Source organism: Callorhinus ursinus, unplaced genomic scaffold (assembly GCF_003265705.2).
Source record: "Callorhinus ursinus isolate GAN/ISIS: 27379988/994484 unplaced genomic scaffold, GSC_fseal_2.0 scaffold122, whole genome shotgun sequence".
Taxonomy (NCBI): domain Eukaryota; kingdom Metazoa; phylum Chordata; class Mammalia; order Carnivora; family Otariidae; genus Callorhinus; species Callorhinus ursinus.
In genome coordinates, this window is record NW_027397184.1 from 303,760 (window position 1) to 322,645 (window position 18,886).

The following is an 18,886-nucleotide window of genomic DNA, read 5'->3' on the forward strand; positions in this document are numbered from 1 at the left end:
GCTCTCCTGGGACTCCGTGCTCAGTGCCCGCTTTCTTGGTCCAATGTCCTGGGGCAGTGCCTTCTGGAGTGTGGACGGTGTGACCCCTCCCAGGGCTTCCTGAGCACTGTGGCCCCTGGGCCTCAGATGGGGCTCAGCCTCCTCTCTAGGGAGCAACACACAGTTCCCAGTTCTCGCAGATGCCCACCGTCAGGGGACCCCCGCCTCGAACCCCCAGGCCCATCCCCTGCTCTGGCTTGGAGGGCCCGAACTCAGGCTGCCTGACCAGTCCCTCTCCCTTGTGGCTCCCTGCTGAGTCCGGCAGATGCTGAGGGATGGGCAGGAGGGCGGAGGGCGGGAGGGCCTCAGCTGCCACCTCCTCCTAAGCCCACAGCTCCTGGGGAACAGCCCTCTCCCGGGGCCCGCAAGCCCTCACCCCCCCGACTCGTCCAGCCGGGGCTGGGAGGGCTCCCCGATGGTGCGGGCCCCAGGGGTCCCCCAGGCCTGCCTGGTCCCCACAACACAGCCCACAGCTCTCTCACGGTTCACAGGAACACCTCTCGACCACCCGGGGGACCCCGAGGCAGGCCCCAGTCCCCCGTGCACTGACGAGTGGCCGTTTAGAGCCAGCCCCGTACCACAGGCTACACTCTCCGAGACCCAAAGCTGACTGACTCAAGCGGGGGACCGGCCGTCCACGTAGCAAGTCTCAAGGACGGGCCAGCCAACACCTTCACACCACACCGGCTGGGCCAAGGAGCCCAGCAGGAGGCCTTCAGAGTTCTTGCAAGCCTGGTTCTTCCAGAAACTCTGACAGCAGGGGGTTCTTCAGAGGACACTCGACCTGGTGGGTAGGTGGCAGGGCTGTGGCCGACCCGCCAATCTCCGGCCCCTCTCCAGCCAGGCTTCCAGACCCCAACATGGGCGGGGCCCAGGCAGGGGCAGGGCACCTCTTCTGTCACCCCCAAGGCCACAGAGCACGGATGACAGGCCAGGAGAGCCACCCCAGCAATGTGGCCAGCAGCCAGGGTGGCGGACCCATGTCCCTGAGACCCTGAGGATGGGGCGATCCCCAGGGTCTGTGCTCTGGGCAGAATCCTAAGCTGTCAGAGCCAGGACATGGCTGAGAGGCGCCTCGCCTTACCAGCTGGGGAAACAGGCCCAGAGCAGCAGAGGGGCACAGCTGAGCTCACAGGACAGTGGGCGGCTCAGACAGCCGTGTGGCCCTGCTTCCTCAGGCCTGGAGGGAGGAACCACAGCGCTGGCCCTGGGCCGGACCCGCAAGGCACTCACGCCTCTGTGCCTCCCACCCCCACGCTCCTCACGCGCAGCCAGGGAGACTTCCTCCCACGGCACAGACGGGATGGGCGGGGTGGCCCTGAGCTTGGGGCAGCCCCCAGAGCAGCAGCGGGTGGGGGTCCCCAGCACCTGCCTCCTCCATGGGGGCGGCACGAATTAATTAGCCAATGCTTCGTGAAGCACTTTGAAGCCGTGGAGGGCCGGCAGCTCTGAGCGGCATCATTATAAATATTATGGTTTTATTTATAGCCGGCGGAGGGAGCAGGAGGGAGGCCGGGGATTCATGTTTTGCCAGCTCAATCACCTTTCAGACGTAGTCATGTTTGCCTTACGTTCTGCTGGCGCCGGGAAGCCTCAGGCACAGGGCCTCATCCCCCCAGGCCTGAGCGCTGTGGGACCCCGGGAAGACAGGCAAGGCACAGGCTGGGGGGGGTTCTACACCCAATGAGACCGGGGTCCCCGGCATCAGGGGAGATGCTGACGTGGGGGCTGGGGAGCAGCAGCCCCTCGGCCAGAGCGGGCCACCCCCAACCTGCTGCCGTGCCCACTGCCACCCCTCCAGGCTGCTGGGCTGGGCAGGAAGCCAGGAGGTGGGAAGGGGGCGTCTCCGGGAGGCAGCACCCCAGCCTGCTGCCTCCTCTGCTTTGGGCACTGCCAGCCAGCTGGGTCCTTCCTCTGTGCCTCGTGCAGCCCCCGGGGAAGGCAGGGCTGACGGTCACCAAAAGGCCCTGGCCCAGCTCCCCTTCTTCAGACCCAGAGAAGGAATGCCCTGCTGACCAGGCTCTCTAGCTCAGAGGACAGATCCCTCCTGCCCTCAGGGCACTCAATCCAAGACAAGGAGTCGGTACGCAAGAGTGACCACACACCCACTCACACACACACGCTCTCCACTCTCCAACCCCACACCACCAGGCACAGGGTGGCCACTGCCCTGTTCGTCCCAACGAGCCCGCGGGGAGCCAGCTGCCGCCCCCACTGTCACATGTGGAAGCAGAGGTTCGGAGAGGCAGTCATTTGCTCGGTGTTGACAGGGCAGCGCCGGAACCCAGCTAGGCTCTTTCTCCGCAGTAGGAATGTGTGGGGCGATCGTGCACGCACACTCACGCGCACACGCGGTCAGGCGACAAGGCTCAGAAAGCAAAGCGAGGCAGGAAGGAAGCGGGAAGAGGCTTTCCTGGAGGAGAAAGAAGGAAGCAGAGAGGCGGGCGGCCGGGTGACCCTCAGCCTGGGTCAGCATCACCCCAGGTGAGGGTCAGGTCCCGCCATCAGACAAGAGCACCAGCAGCCTCCCCGCAAGCCCTGCCACCCTGTGCTCCAGCAGACAGGCCCGGGCTCAGCCTGGCAGACGGCTGGCATTTCCCACCTGGGCCTCGGCCCCCACCTCCCTGGGGAATGCTGCGGAGCGAGTCCCGGGTGGTGCTTGTGTGCGCAGGCCCCTGCATTGCCCAACAGAGATGCTATCTGCCCACAGCATCCCTCATTAGCCAGCACCGAGGAGGGGTCCCCATCAGCTCTGAGCCAGAGCGAGCCCCCCCCAACCCGAGCTCTCCCTGCGGTCAGCCGGCCCAGGTGCCGACCCCGAACCGCTCCCTCCCGCGCTGCACCAGGTGACGCCATCTGGGTGCGAGCCGGCTTCCTTGCCTGTACCAGGGGTGTGACCACAAGCCTCCCTGAGGGGCCACGCAGCCTAGGCCAGCCTGCGGAAGCCAACACCTCACATCCTACGTGCTCTAGGCCAAGACCAGCTTGGCACGCCCAGCCCCCAGCCCCCGGGCTGCCACGCTGTCCTGTTGCTGCCAGGGGCCCCACCTCGGCTCCAAGACAACAGGCGGGAAAAGGAGCAATTTCAGGACCAGTTCCGGGGGCCACGGAGGCCAGTTCCCAGCACCCTGCCACAGGCCTCCAGGCCTGGAAGACCGTGGAGCTCCCTGCAGGGCCGGCACCAGAGTCCCACCAGGGCCACTGGTCGCTCCGCCCAAGACTGAGGCTGTGCACTGGGCCCCGCGCGCATCGGGAAACGCGCCGCAGAGCCGCACGCCGGCAAGCAGGGGTGAGAGGCCCGTCTGTATGCTGTTGTGTTTGAGGCCCGAGAGACCTGCACGTTCGTGACCTATAAATCCCGGACGAAGCAAAGGGGGGGGGGTTCCTGAGGGGATCAGGTATTTATCTAACAGCCCATAAATCAGGTCTCGAGGGCTGTGTGCTGCCTTGGGAATGCGCCCAAAGCACCAGAGTTATACATCCGACGAGAGAGCGAGGCCAGAGAAACACACGGGCTGGCGTGACTCGACCAAGCTGACGAGGGCAGCCCGGGCCTCCGGCCCCCAAGTGCCCACCTCTGCAGTCCATCTGTCTGGGAATGTAGGGCAGCAATCCCACAGCACGGGCGAGGGAGCCAGAGGGAGTGTGGCGACAGGGCGGGGTGCCCAGTTAGGCCCCACACACAGCAGGTGCTTCTAACAGCCACTCCCGACAAGACCCTGTCACTGTGGGCTGGGCACCGGGGCAGGGGCCGGACCTGGCCTCCCAGCCCTGGGCCTCTGCAGCTCCACTGGGACAGGACAAGACAGTCACCCACTCTCTCCCAGGCCTGGCAGCGGAGGGGATCAGGCAGCTAGAGTCTGATGACGCCCAGGCTCCAAGTGGCCAGGCCGAGGGGGCCTGAGGAAGAGATCAGCATTTACTGGACCGTCCAGGGACCCATGGGGAGGGTCACTCTCTGAGGCTGGGAACAGCATCCGGCCTCGCAGTGGGCTCTATCTGCTGATGTTCTCGGGCTTTGTGCACACCGTGCCTTCCGGCCGGGCTCACAGTCTCCCTGACACCCTTCCATTCTTAAGGCATCAGGCTGGACATGTGCCCGCAGCTGGGTTCCCCAATCGACAGACTGCACCTGGGGGCCCTGCCTGGTAATGTGACAATCACTTTCAGTGGACGCATGCCCACAGCTCACTGCCGCATGCCCAACACCCAGCATGGCGCCTGGCACCAGGAGCGCTGAGCTTGGCAAGCGAGTGGTCTCAGGCACTAACCCAAGCTCGCTCTGTGCTAGGGTGTCCTCGAGGGAGCCTGAGCCTCCCCCAGCACGCTGGCACCCGGCCTTCTGCCCAGGCCCCACGCCTGGGCACACAGCCTGGGCACACACCAGTCCGCTGCCCACCACACACTCGCCTGCCTGAGTTCCCATCCCAGCAACAACACTGCACAGACCACCCCCAGCAAGCCCTCCCTGATTACAGAGACATCCGGAGGAACCAGGGCCAGGTGCACACCTCCACCGGCTGGGCACGTGCTTACTCTGCCCCGTGATGGCCTAAAGGAATGAGGACAGACACCGGGAGCCAGAGGCCTGAGTCCCACCTGGCATGTGATCTCAGTCAAGCCCTGGACGCTCTGGGCTTCAGTTTCTCCACCTGTACAAGGGCGAGTAGGTGGACCAAGCACTACAGGAAACAAGCCCCCTGACCGAGGAAGGCCTGGGGGCACACACTCCGCATGGCCCGGGCCAGCCCCTGCAGCTCAGCGCCGGAGCCCCTGAGGCTCCCCTTGCCAGGAGTGGTGCCAACTGCAGAACGTCCCATGTCCTGCTTGCCCCTTGTAGCCTCAAGCAAGAAATCCTGCAGGACTGTGCGGCCCAGCTGAAGTCTCAGTTTCTCCACAAGAATAACCACGGCTAAAACAGGAAATGAGATGAGAACCGCAAGGACCGCAGGTGACAGTCCTCGGTGGTGAGGCACCAGCCCGGGGACCCCGTCAGGAGCAGCGGTGGACAGATGGGGACAGACACACAGCCCCTGATCCCAGACAGCACCTCCCCAGCCCCATGGGGCCCAGGCACGAAACCCAGCGAGATGAACCCCCCACCGCCCCGCTGCATTCAAGCAAAGAGGCAGATTGTCACCCAGCGAATCCACCCGGGACGCAGGAGTCACCAAGCCTACAGATGGGGAAACTGAGGCCCACAGACAGTGAGGGGCTGGGCGGAGATCACACTGCAAAGTTGGGGCCAAGGGCTCAGACCCAGATCTGGCTGAATCACTTGACAAGTTCAACAGCCTCCGGGGAGTGTCCCTCCACGGTGCCCCGAACAAACATTGTCGATAAAACAGGCACCCAAATCCAAGCCCAAGAGTCCGGTTGCTCTGAGGACCTGGGTGCTGCTAGGCACCTCCGCCAGGTGGGCAGGAGGAGGCAAGGCCCAGGGCAACCCTGCGGGCACCCACATGGCCTTGGGAGCTCCCTGCTCCACTCCACGCCCTCTCCAGCGCTGTCCTGCCCTGGCCTCCTCGACCAGCCCCTCTCCAGACAGCCAGAACACGGCTCGGGTGGCACAGGCACACCGCGCCCCTGGGCGCCTCCTGCCCCGTCCCCCACCTCCAGCCCCGGCCCTCACTGTGCTTCTGCCCTCGCCCGGGGGCCATGCTCTGGGCATCCTCGACCTCGAAGAGGGGACTGTGAGCAACGCGTGTCTGCCACAGGGCTGGGAGGACGGACGCAGGCCCCCCTGTGATCCCGGGGCCCGGCAGCAGCGGGCTCTGCAGGGAGCGGGCGCTGGGGCAGGCGGGACACGGGGGGGGGCCGGCGCCCCCGCCCCCGCCGGCACCCACCTTCCCGCTTCATGCCCATGGCCAGGCACTTCTGGTAGCGGCAGTACTGGCAGCGGTTGCGCTGGCGCTTGTCGATCAGGCAGTCTTTGTTGTCTCGGCAGGTGTAGGTCAGGTCCTTGCGCACCGTGCGCTTGAAGAAGCCCTTGCAGCCCTCGCAGCTGTACACCCCGTAGTGCTTGCCTGCGGGGAGGGGGCCCCGTGAGCGCGCCACCCCGCCCCTCCAGGAGGTCCGCCCGGCCAGCCTCTGCCTCCCCGCACCCCTGCTCCCTGCCGGCGGGGGTCCCGGGCCCGCCGGTGGCCTACCTGAGGAGCGGTCCCCGCAGATGGCACAGATGTGCTTGGTGAAGGACGCCATGTTCCCCGACGGGTGGGCCGGGACTTTGAGGACACCATTGAGGCCCAGCGGGGGCTTGATGTCCTCGCTGCTGCTGACGGGGTTCATGGGGGAGCTGAGCTGAGGAGGGAACACCGGGGGTGTCCAGGGGGCACGTGCCAGTGTCCCCCCCCGACACCGGCCCCATGGTAAGGAAGGTGCCAACGTAGCCCCACTGTACAGAGCGGGAAACCGAGGCCCAGGGAGGGACCCTGCCCGCCACAGGCCACACAGCTCAGGAGGGGCAGGACCCAGCTGTTGGAGGCTGCTCTGCCTCCCATGGCCGACAGCAGGCCTCAGGGGAGTCAGGGGAGGACCCCCGAGGCCCTGCTCACACCCCCTGCCCCTCGCTGGGCTAAGTAAGAACCGCCTCCAATTACTGAGCATGCCCCAGACAGGACCGCGTGAACTGGCGACCCTCTCCGTGAGGCAGGCACTTTGGGGATCCCCAACCCACAGACGGACACTGAGGCCTGGGCACAGCGAGGGAGAGTTGGGGTCCACATCCGCAGCCCCCCCCCCCCCCCCCCCCCCCGGCGCCCCCGGGGGGGGGGGGGGGGCCCCGGGGGCCGGGGCCCCCGGGGGGGGGGGGGGGGTCCACACCCGCCCCCCCCCCCCCACCGCCCCCGCCGGCGCCCCAGGGGGAGGGGCGGGGTTCTCCGGTCACGTGGCCCCAGGCGCGCGGGGCAGAGCCAGCAGCCCCTCCGCACGCCGCCCCGCCCCCGCCCCGCCCGCAGCCGCCCGGCCGCTGCCCAGGAGGAAGCGTGGGAAACTCACCAGTCACCCTGGCAACAGCTGCGCGCCGCGGTGACACAGCAGTTTTGGTTCTGCTGCGTACAGCCCAGCGCTCCTGTCAGCGCCAGGGCCCAGAGGTGCTTCCCGCGGCAACCCGCAGGCTGACCCGTCTGCACGGGCGCCGGGACCCCGGCCGCGCGGCCCCCCGCACCCCCACTTCTGCAAACCCGAGAGAGGCGGAAACTGGGTGGTGCGGACGCCCTGGGGAAGGCCGGCAGGCGCCACGCTGCCCCCTGGTAGCCCCGGGCCCCTCCTGCCAGCAGGAACCTCGCCTCCTTCCTTCCCCAAGCCCCCCCCCCCCCCCGCCGCCCGCTTTCTCACGGGGCAGGAAGAACTTGGTGCTCAAAGCACACGAAGCAGAAACCACCCAAAGCCTTCTTCCACGCTGGCCTCTGTGCGGCTGCGGCCCGTTCTCGGTCCCTCCTCCACCCAGGTGGGCCGTGTGGCTGTGAGGACACTTAACCCCCGTGAGACTCGGGTGGGGTGCACCTGCTGCACTCCGTCCCAAGGCACCAGGAGCACCCCCTGGGGAACACAGGGAACGGAGAAGGGGCACGGTCGGCCAAGTGCTCCAGCACCGGCGCTCGGCTCCGTGTGCACGCCCCTCCGAGCGCAGGAAAGCCCCTCCGTTTCCCAGGTACAGACGTGGAGGCTCAGGAGGTCAGGGGACTGGCAGAGCAGCATGTTAAGCTCGGCTCTCTGAGTAGCGGGTGGTGAGCCCCAAAGGGCTCCATGCATGCTGCAGAAGGGGAAACTGAGGCCCCAGGAGGCCGGCTTGTCCAGAGCCACTCGGTGACCCCATCCATCCGACACGGTTCACTGGGTGCCCAGCCAGGTGCTCAGAGACACAGCGCTGCAGAGCCTGTGGGCCAGGTGGGGACGGGCGAGGGCGGGGTGGGGGGGGGGACAGCAGGGCAGTGGCAGGGCCTCAGGATCACACCCCGTCCATTCACTGTGTAACAGAGTAATTACTCAGTCACTCTGCGCCAGAGGTCCCCAGGGCCGTGTGCAGGACTGAGGGCTGCTGTCAGGACAATGGGAAGGACGCGCTGCCCCAGGGCTCGGCCTCCAGGAGGAGGCGCCCCCAGCTGGTCCCAGGCAGAGGGGCCACGGAGCCGCCCTGTGCAGATGGGGAAGCCGAAGGACTGCTGGAAAAGGGCACCAGAGGGGTGCAGCTGGGGGCGGAGGCAGGTCCCCACAGGCCCAGCTGCAGGGAGCCACCCAGGACACGGGAGCAGGAAGCCTGTCCCCATACTGTGGGAGTCTGGCCACAACTCCACGTGGCTGAATCCACTTGGAAGCACCAGGGAGAGGAACCTGGGTATTTCCTCCTTCGTGCTTGCCCACATCATGCTGGGCGGCTAGCGGGCCACCTGCCCTCCCGCCTCCCCTATGTGTGCAGGCCCTTGGGACTGCTGCCTGCTCTAGGTAAACTGAGGCAGGGCCACAGCAGTGAGGAGGGCTGGCCAGGGCCCCACAGGGGAAGGAGCCACAGGCAGGATGGAAGGTCAGTGCTGCCCTCCCGGGCCCAGGTTTCCCGTGAGCAGAGTAGTCACGCTGGAGAGCCCTAGGACACCCTGCACGTGTGGGGAGATGAAGGCTGGGCTGGGGACCCCGCTCACTGCAGGCCTGGGGCCACCCACCAGGGCAAGGCTGCTGGGGTCAGGGGTCGCTCTTCCCCCTCCCCAGCTCTGAGCTGATGGGCCTTGGGCTGGGTCCACAGCTCCCAGAACAGAGCATGGAGCGACTCCTGGGGCCTTGTTCTGCCTTGCACACACCCCTCCCCAGCGGGCTCTGCAGCCCCCCACCTATGGGGGACTGCTCTCCTCCTGTACCCCACACCATTCCACTCTGGGGAGACCCCCAGCACCGGCAGCCCCTCGCTGGAACCTGACGGCCACGCGATGGGGCACAGGGTGGGGGCCCGGTCCCGTTTCCCCTTTCAGACCCTTGGCATATTCATCTCAGTTCCCGCTGGAGCCTACAGCACTTACTAAAATAGCCACCTGCCTCATCGATGCCCCGCCAGGGCCTCCTGCCGCCTCACGAGGCTCCTCTCTTCCGCACCCACCACGCCCTTCCTCCTGAGCCCACAGCAGACCCCCTCCATCACCCACGGCCAGAACTGGGGTTGAAGACTCAGGCTGGCCACGCGCAAGAGCAGGTCCTCGGCCTCGCCAGCCTCACACTGCCATGGAGGCAGGGACAAACCCCGTGATGCGCACTAGCTTCACCTGGATGCCCCGTCCCCGAGGCCTCACGGCCGCAGGACCCCCAACAAAGAGTAGGCAGTGCCAGCCACCCCGCTGGCCTGAGCGCATCCCGCACCAGGGAAGCTCTGCTGGCCTGGATGCTGTGCTGCCCACGGCAGGCCAGGTGTTGGGTGAGCAGGCTCTGGGACGAGCTGGGGACGCCCCTGGGCCCCGTGCAGACGGAGCCCCCAGACCAGGAAAAGACATGGGGCCATTTGCGCACTTGGCCCAGCCCAGACCCCCAGGCAACCACTTCTGGGCAGGGTCAAGTGGGGTGGATTTGGGTGTTGACGGCGCTCCCTGGCTGTGTGGGGGGTTCGAGCAGGCAGCGCTCGGCAGAGCGGCAGGCCTTCCCCAACAACAGCAGAAGTCGGAGAACCTCGCTTGTTCCGGCAACCATGACTTCGCGGTTGTGGTTTTGGGGCAGGGGGTGGGGCATGCCCCCCTTTGAACTCCACCCACACTCCCGTGAATATGGGGAACCCCAGGTTTCCAAGACAAGCTGCTGAAGCCCAGAAGCTGCACTCACGCCAGGAAGGAGCTATGGGGGTGCGGGGGTGGTGGCAGCATTCAGGGGAGACTGAGGCCTACCCAGGAAGGGCAGCCAGAGGAGAGGCCGAGCATGGGGCAGGGGGGCAGAAGCGGGGGGCTCAAACTGTGGCAAAACTCACTGTGGCCCAAGTGACTGATGGACACATGGACAGACGGGCGGCCGACCACAGGACAGTAATGACTATCTGTGACACACCGGGTTTGCTCCCCCCCTCCCAGGCCCAACTTTTGCCCTGACCTCCTCATCAGCTTCAAGGGGCCTGGAGCCCCTTTTCACACACAACCTGGGTTCAACCAGCACCCACTAAGTGCCAGGAACCAGGCTGTGTGCAGAGAATGACAGAAAACAGGACAGACGTGGTCCCGAAAACCCCTCTCACTCCCCAGTACCACCCCACCCCTGCCCCCAGACAGGTGAACGGTACCAAGGGGCCGGCGCCCCAGAGGTTTAAAGAGTGTCACTGCCACGCCCAGGCTCCTGCTGTGCACGAGCCCTCAGGGTGTCTGGGACAGGTGGCACCACGGCCCAAGACCAGCAGGGAGCCTCGTGGGCCTGAGGGTCAGCAGGTGCCTGCCTCTGTCACGGTCCCCAGGGGGCAGGTGCAGGCTCAGTCTTCATGTGCCCTCTCGCTCCCTGCATGGCACTGTGCTGCCAGCAAGAACGGGGGTGGGGTGGCTACGCTAAAAATAACCCGGCCAGGCCCAGGAAGGCAGCCGAGCCTCCCCCATGCCAGCACCTCAGGCCCCCTGCCTGCTTGCTCTGGGGCCCAGATGCCATGACGGGCACGGGAGCTCTGCACTGATGCCCGAGGCCCCAGCCACCAAGGGCTGACAAGCTCACTCTGGAAAAGCCAGCAAGATCCTCCACCAAGGCCAGCTCTAGAGGCCCAGCCAGGAGGGCAGGGGGCTGGCTCCAGCTCAGCGGTACCCCAGTCCTCCTGCACCAGGAGCAAGGGGGGCTGCCCCACAGGTGGCGTGGCAGCAGGGGGCTTGGGAGCCCATGGGATGTGGCTGACACAACTGGATGTGTGGCTCTGGGCAGGGACGCCTGCACTTCAAGTCCCAGCCTCCCCAGCAGGCTATCCTGAGGCTCCACGGAGATGGTGCCCCAAAGCCCTCCACCCGGGGGCCCGCATCCACCAGGGGAAGAATGGCTGAACCCAGACTTGGACTCGCACCAGTAACGGACCTCTGCTAATTTCAGGAAGGACAACCCCAGAGAGAGGAAGGGCCTGCTAGGATTCAGGCAGGTCTCCCGGCCACCCAGCAAGTAATCCACTGGGAACCGCACGGAGCTGGGAGAGGGGAGGCCCAGCTGGGCCCCGGGGCCCCTTCACAACGTAGGGGTCTCTGGAAGAGCTCAGGACGACTCTGCAGGGGTGTGGACAAGAGGCGCCCAGGAGAAGGTGGACTGGGCCTCCAGGATCCCCACCGCCAAGAACTGGACCAAGCCAGGCCCTGCCAGGCACCAGTTGCTTCCCGATTCAGAGACAACCCCGAAAGCCAGACTCTTCCAAACACAGGACTGTGGAAAAGACCACCCAGCCTGAGGAGGGTGCATCTGCACAGAGTCTGGACACATTCCCCCTGGGATCTGAAACCACCTGGCATGGGCTGAGCAGAGGCCAGGAGGGAAGGGCCGAGAAGGGGCAGGGGCTCCAGGGAGGTGGGTTTAAACCTGAGACACACAGAGCACCCCCCCCCCCTTACACAGCCAGGCCACAGGAGCGGAGAGCCACCAGATAGGAGGGGCCCCAATGGGGTAGATGACCAGCTGCAGGGAACCTAGCTGATAACCTCTGAGAGTCAAGGGCTGGGGAGTCAACCAGAGTTGGGCTCAAACTCAGGGTTAAGCCGCCTCTCTGAGGCTCTGGTTCCCAGAGATAAAGGTTGGAAATGACGGCACCTGCCCCCCAGGGTCCACAGGAGGGGCCCCGCCTCTGCACTTACCTGGGGGCTGCTGGTGCCAAAGCCCAGGGTCGGCGTGGTGGGCACGGACATGGAGTGGGGGCCCATGGGGGAGCTGATGACTGAGAAGGGTGGGCCCATGCCATTGATGGGGGAGCTCAGGGTGCTGATGGGCGAGTGCAGCTGTCCAGGGGAGCCGAGCGAGGAGCCGATGCCAGGCCCCAGAGAGGGGTGCAGTGAGGGGGCGGCCATGGAGCCACGCCCCGTGGGGGAGCTGAGGGGCGAGGAGTTCACCTGGCTGGAGAAGTCTGCAAGACAAGAACCCAGAGCAGGGCGGTCAGGAACCCACGCTGCCCGGCCTGCTGCCCCGGGCACAGAGACCGCAGCCAGGCCAGGCCCCGGAGCCCCCACGGCGACCCTAACGGCTCATGCCACAAAGTCCCACCAACATGAGGCCAGAGCGCAGGGAGCGCCCCCCCCCAAGGGAGCGCCCCCGACACCCAGCGGCCCAGCAGCGGGGCTCAGGCTGGGCCGGAGGAGGAAGATGCAGGACCGGCAGGCCGACAGCAGGCTCTCCAATGCCCGTCCGGGCAGGGAGGCCAGACAGCCGCCTGTCCACCTGGAACGCCTGCTCACCACGAGCTGCCAGTCCCTCTGCCTGTGTGCTCAAGGGGCGGGGGTAAAGGTGTGGGAGTTACAGGAGAAACCACACGGCCGATGTTTTCCGAGTGCCCACCACGTCCTCGGGGTAGACTCGGGCACGGAGCTGAGAGCTGCGTGGCTGGTACTCCTACTGCCCCATTGTACAGACAGGGAACTGAGGCCCTGTGTTCCTACAGCTGCCCGGGGCACAGCACATCTGCCACCAGGAGGCTGACCCTCTCTCTGAGTTCTGTGGCCTCAACCCAACAGACCACCCTGCCCAAGCCTGCTCAGGTGCCCCAGCGGCCACAGCCCTCCGACCTGTGAGACCCCAGAGAGATGACCGCTTCCGAGTGGGCCTCGTGGACAGGGCCAGGGTGCATGCCAGCCCACAGAGGCTGTGGGGAGAGGCCAGGACCTCCCACACACAAGCTTTCATCTCGGCGATTTCAAAAGCCCCAGTGAGAACTAATGAGGCCTCCCCACCCCACCCTGAGGGCTCAGCAGGAAGAAGCCTCCCCAGGAGGAAGGCTCTCAGGTGGTGAATCCGCTGCCCACGGGCGGGTGGAACACACCAGCGGGAACCAGAGGAGCCCAGAGGCCGCAGAGCGCCACCCCCCACCAGGCAGAATGCCCTGGGCAAGCCCGGGCCCCTCCTTGGGCCTCAGCCTTCCCATCTGCAAACTGTTCTCTCCCACAGGGGACTGGCCTCTGACCGCAGACACCCCAGATCAGGGGGCCCACCCCGGCTGCACCCTTCGAGGCCCCAGGGACCATTTGCCTCCCTGAACCTTGGAGCGGCTGTGTTCAGAAGGCCCCCCTGAGTCTCGGGGGACAGACACCATCAGGCAGGGGACACCACTACCAAGCGGCCCAGTCAGGACTCCGCACACGTGACTCTGGCCAAAACCCTGTCCCAAGGATTTAGGAACATGTCCCTGGAGATGCTGGGGGTGGCCAGCCCGGAGGGTGGGGTGGTCCTGGCGGGAATACAGGAGGCTCTGCCACCCTGCCAGATGCCCTCCCCTGGGAGTTTTTACCCGCTTTGCTCTTGCAGCCCCCGGCCCACTGGGCACTTCCTCCTTCTCCCCGCTCCGTGGGACCAGGGCCACAGGAAGCCGGCCTGGAAGCCCACAGTCCAGCCAGGGGTGGCTGAGCCTGCCTGCACCCTGACTCCACTGGCAAGCAGCCTCATCCGATTCATCTAAACTCTAGCCATTCACAAAATTGGGGATCAACCATTCCACTGAACTTGGAAATGAACCCAAGAGGAATTCCAGCAACACCGGAGGGCAGCAGCGCCTGTTGGCAAGGGTAGGTACTTCAGATCCGCCCTGTTAGTCATGAAGTGCCCTGAACACCGTGTGCCCAGAGGTCCGTAGCCCCTTAACTTCCCCAGGAAGCCTCGGGGGAGCAGCGGGGCTGACAAGAGAGGACAGGCAGGGAGAGGTGTCCAAGCACAGCAGACCCAGGCCCGGCTGCAGGTCCTTGGTCCATGGAGTGCCTATGGACCTGTCCACTCATCGGAGACAGAGAGGGAGACTGAGGCATAGAGCGCCGGTGTGAGACTCGCCCAAAGGCATGAGCGCAGAAATCTGCAGCTGCCCTGCACCAGGCAAGCAGGGACCCATCGTGGCCTGCCTCTCCAGCCCGCAGCCAGCCCTGCACGAGGGCCTGGCACCGGTTTCACCCCTGCCCAAGCCTGGGCTTTCTGATCTGCAGGAGCCAGCCACAGCCTGGACCAGGGCTGCCCCCTCCACATGGTCAGAGAAGCGCCTCTCCGACTTTGGGGTGGAAGCGAAGGGGCAGCCAGACGGGACTGTGCGAGAAAGCTTCAGCAGACACGTCTGCAGGAGAGCACAGAGATGGGGTGGGGGGTTGGCGACAGTCAGGGGCATCCGGGGCTCCCAGGCCCTGGAGGGTGTCTCTGCACCCCCGCACACCTTTCTTCCCAGAAATGGGAAGGAGACCAGAAAGCCAAGGCCAAGCCAAGAAGGCGCTCCTAGACTCCAGCCCCGCCCAGGTAGTCCTGGGGGTGCAGGCGGCCCTGAATCAGAGCAGGGCACTGCAGGCTTCTCAGGGGCTGCTCGCCTCAAGGGGAAGGTGCAGTTGGCAGCCACAGCTGCTGGGAGGGGCCCCGGCTGCCGCCACAGCTCACAGCTGCAGGGGCCGGTGCCCACTCTGCTCCACGGGGGCCCTGAGCCTCCCCTTGTTTGTGTGTTTGCTGCTCCCCCCAGGAAGGGGAGGGAGAGGCAGGAGAAAGCTTGGCCGGAAGGAAGGAAGGAGGGAGGGAGGAGGCCTGTTTGACTGCCAGCTGCCAGGCTGCACCCCAAAGTTCCCAGCCCCCCAAGGCACTGCCTGCACCCAGCCCAACTGTGAGAACCAGGAGGAGGGGGTGACAACGGGGAAGGAGCACCCACCCCCAGCCTCTGCAACAGCCCCACCCCCACCCGGCTGAGGGGCGCATGCTCAAGTATCCAGCGACTGCTCCAAACTGGTGTGAGCCCCCTGGGGCTGCTGAGTCCAGAGGGGGTGGCCACACACACAGCCCCCCCCCCCACAGTGCGTGCCTCCTTGGGACCCCTGCTGTCCCCAGGCCCCCACTCTGGGTGCTTCCTGTTTACACAGAACATCTACAGCAGACACTTTCCCGGAGCCTGGGTGACAATGGCCTGGGTGTGTTTTCTGGAGTCTTATGGAGAGAGACACTCTGGCCAGGAAGGGAACATTAGAAAGAAAAGGCAAAAAAAATGCCCAAACATCCTCCGCCTGCGGAGGCCCTGCCCGCCCCCGCTCCACGTGCATGCAGGCTTGCTGCTGCCAAGCCATTTATCTGCCCCCACCCACTGATAAGCAGAGGCAGTGATCAGGCCTTATTCTTTTTTAAAAGTCATACTTTGGACCTGCTGGGGCCTCGTCACGGGCTGGTCACCACACACTTATCTGATCCTTGCTCAGTGGGGCCGGCGGGGCGGGGCGGCAGGATGGCAGGCTCCCCGCCCACGGGGCGCAGAGGGGCTTGCGAGGGAGGGGGCAAAGCCCGAGCGGGGAACCTCACACGCTCAGCACTCCAGCACCCCACATCCCTTACGCAGCGCATGCACACATGAACGCACACACACGCACACACCCCTTTGGGACTACGAGCCATCAGTGAGACCTGGGAAGGAGGCCGTGGCCCGGGAGCTCATAGGGACCTCCGAGAAGAGACAGGCCCCTGTCCAGAGGGGAGGCCCAGCAGCTCCAGCACAGGCAAAGAGACCTAGAAGAACTGCCAGATTCAGTCCAGGAAGGCTACGTGGAAGAAGTGGTGGACAGATCTCTCTTTTGGCACAAAAAGCACTTCAGGCCACAAAACTGCCTCTAAAATGCCAATACCCGGAGGCCAGCATCAGCCACGGAGCAGAGATGGGATGCCCTGGGATCTCAGCCCCAGTACCTCCCTGAGCCCCAGAGCCTGAGGGTGAAGAGCTACATTTGGTGAAGTTTAAAAGTAAAGAACGCACTCCTAATGCAGGGGCTGCTTCTTGGGGTGCTGAGCTCCCTGTCGCCACTGCATACAAGCAGAAACTACATCCACCACTCAGGAATGGCTGAGCAGGTGGCCCCTGAGGTCCCTGTGAGAGAAGGAAGGGCTCTCTCCACCGCTCTCCAAAATTCCTGAGCTACATGGGCTCCCTCTGGAATGGGGTTTTGGAGGGGGGACCCCACAGCAGGAAGCTGGGAAACCCCCACCAACTCCTCTCCGGTCCCCACATGGCAGACAGGGGCAGGTGGCAGGAAATGCCAGCCCAACTGCGGTGGGGTGGGGGTGCACCCCCAGACTCCACCCCCTCCTGGGCAGCTCAGGGCTCCTCCAAGGCCCTACTTTGCAGGACCAACTGGGGCAGGGTCCAAGCAGGCCACAGGCTGGGGTCACACGTCCAGTGGGAAAGACGAGGACACTGGGCCAGCCAAGCAGGAAGCTCAGAGGTGGGGAGGGAAGGGAGGTCCAACTGAAGGAGCGTGGGGAGGGGTCCCATGGGCTGGCGCAGGCTAGACGCTTCAAGGGGGGGGCAGGAAGGACTGCATGGGGGTAGGAGAGGAGGTGTCCAGGAGGAAGAGGGGCACGAAGGGTAAGGAAGAACCCCATACGAACAAAACTAGGTTCTGAGCACAAGCTCCCCCCGCCCCTGCAATTCTGTGCCCCTGCCTGGGACACCCCCCCCCGGAACCGAAACCCCATGTCAGGGAGCTGGCAGGCCTCAGGAGCTTCCTGGGACACCCACCTTCAGCCCCCACCTTCCGGAAGGACTGCTTCCCCTGTCGCCGCCGCTGGGGGAGGGAGAAGTGGCCGCCCGGCAGGGACTGTGGTGGGGACCACGGCGCGTCTGGGTTTGGGGGAAGCTGAGGGTGGCTGGAGCAGAAGGAGGGGGAGACAGGAAGCTTCCACTGGCCCCACAGGGTGAGAGGCCTTCAGGAGCTGGGGCTGGGCAGGCACAGGGGGAGGTGCCAGCCCTGTAAGAGCAGACTCCTGCCTGCCCCCAGGGCCAATGGGCCCAGAACCGCCTGGCCTGTCTCCCCTTCTGTAAACTGAATGCACCCAAGGCAAGAGGCTACCGTGTTGGCCCCTGGGCCCTGCACCTGCTCTCCACCCTGCAAAGGGTGGGCTGAGACCCAGGGGCCTGCCACCTCCAACCCCAGGGAGCACAGCCCCCCCACGGCCTCCCTGCCCAGTGTCAGCTGATGGCTCAGGTGGCTGGGGCTGAAATTTCAGCTCCTCTGGGGTCACCCTGCCCTCTCCCAAACCAATGGTCCCATCCCCAAATCTCAGCCCCGGCTGAGGAGGACACAGTTCAGCTGGGCCTTCCCAGGGGGTCAAGAGAAGCCCTGGCCTGCTCCTGCCCCGCCCCAAGCACCGGGGGCCTCGAAGCAGGGTGGGTGGGGAGCGCACCAGGCAGGCAGCCTTAGGAACCCACCCTCTGCCAGGCTCAACAAGCCCACGGGCCCCCAGGGGCCAGAACTCGGGACCTGCACAGCTCTACACAGAGCCCACGGTGGCCCAGATCCACCCAGACCCCAGAGGAGAGAGAGGGAGAGAGAGGGAGAGAGGGGCCCAGTGAGCCAAGACATGCATTCCTTCACCTGCCCCCACCTGTGCACAGGAAGTGGCTCCAAGGGCTTTTGGTCCTGGGCGCCCAGCAGGGACTTCACCCCCCACAGGTCCCATGGAGACCACCGGCTAGCCTCCCCAAAATACTGCTTCCTGGCCCTGCCCCACCTGGCCCTCTGCAACAGACAGGGATACCCAGGGGCCCGGGAGCAAAGGGGTGAGGAGGGGGCAGGTAGGGTGGGCACTAAAGGCCAAGGGACAGGCAAGACACTCTGCTAGGCAAGGGACAGACACCATGACCCTCCCACAAGGCCCTGTGGGGGCCCTGAATGACCAGAGACTGTGGATCTAGCAGGCAGGGGCTCCACCCAAAACTCAGGAAGGGTCTGGGGCTTCCCTGGAAGCCTCAGGCGTCCATGCCTTGGAGCGACCCCAGGTGGGCTGGGCCAGCTCAGGCCCCTGGACTCTGGTCTGTCCACTACCTCTGTGAGCTCAGGGCCCTTGGGAACCAGCTGCGCAGGAGACGTCAAGGACTCAGAAATGCCAAACCCACCTCTGTGGTCACTAACCCCCACCCAGATCAGGGAAACCAGGCGCTCGGCTCCTGTTCCCCACCCCAGAAGCAGCCACGCCACCGGGTTCTTGCTCCTGGAACTCATGGCTCAGCCCTCTGCCTGACCTTGTCCCACCCCCCGGAGCCATCCTGGCCCCCCGATACGTGATCAGGGACTGGCTCAGCGTGGGAGCATGGGAAACAAGGGGAAGTGAAGAGCTACAGGTTGAAGGCCGGGGGGCCTGGGCCCTGACACAGGAGGGTACGCAGCATGAAGCATGACGGGTCAGGCACCTGGACCCGCCCCACCGCCCGGGGAAATGGATACAAAGGCAGGGACGGGACTGGCAACCCAGATCTATGGGGCCGGTCAGGCCCCTCCCCTAGAGGCCCCTATGGCCTCCCAGGGTGTGAGAGCAGGAACAGTAACACAAGTAACCTCTGGGTCCAGCCAGGAGACAGCAACCTAAAGCTCTCAGTCCTGACCTCCTTCAAACTCCCCAGGGCAGAGGAAACACCCCTTGCAATGCCCCTCATGGACACGGGCCCCATCGAGGCCCAAAGGATCTAACGGGGGAAACCACTCTCCATAACAAAGCTCAGGGTAGGACAACGTTTGTGCTGTTATCCAGCAAGCACTCAATGACAAATATATCCATACCATCAGTAGCACCATCATCATGACCACCATCATCGCCACCAGCATCATCATCGCCATCATCATCGCCATCATCACCATTATCACCACCATCATCACCACCATCACTACCAGCATCATCATCACCACCACCACCATCATCATCGCCATCATCATCGCCATCATCACCACCATCA

General features: G+C 65.2%; 1 protein-coding gene across 4 annotated transcripts in view; it reads right to left on the reverse strand.

Annotated features, from left to right (window-relative positions):
• RXRA (retinoid X receptor alpha) overlaps nt 1-18,886 on the reverse strand; it is a 79,792-nt gene that overhangs the window by 15,921 nt on the left and 44,985 nt on the right. For 3 of the 4 annotated variants that reach the window (XM_025859504.2, XM_025859506.2, XM_025859505.2), the window contains exons 2-4: nt 11,808-12,073; nt 6,189-6,339; nt 5,886-6,065 (exon numbers count right to left, since the gene is read on the reverse strand). In XM_025859504.2, the coding sequence (XP_025715289.1) occupies nt 5,886-6,065; nt 6,189-6,339; nt 11,808-12,073 (597 nt within the window). Of the gene's footprint in view, nt 1-5,885; nt 6,066-6,188; nt 6,340-11,807; nt 12,074-16,675; nt 16,699-18,886 lie in introns of those variants that run through there. The other variant, XM_025859507.1, reaches the window with a different exon arrangement.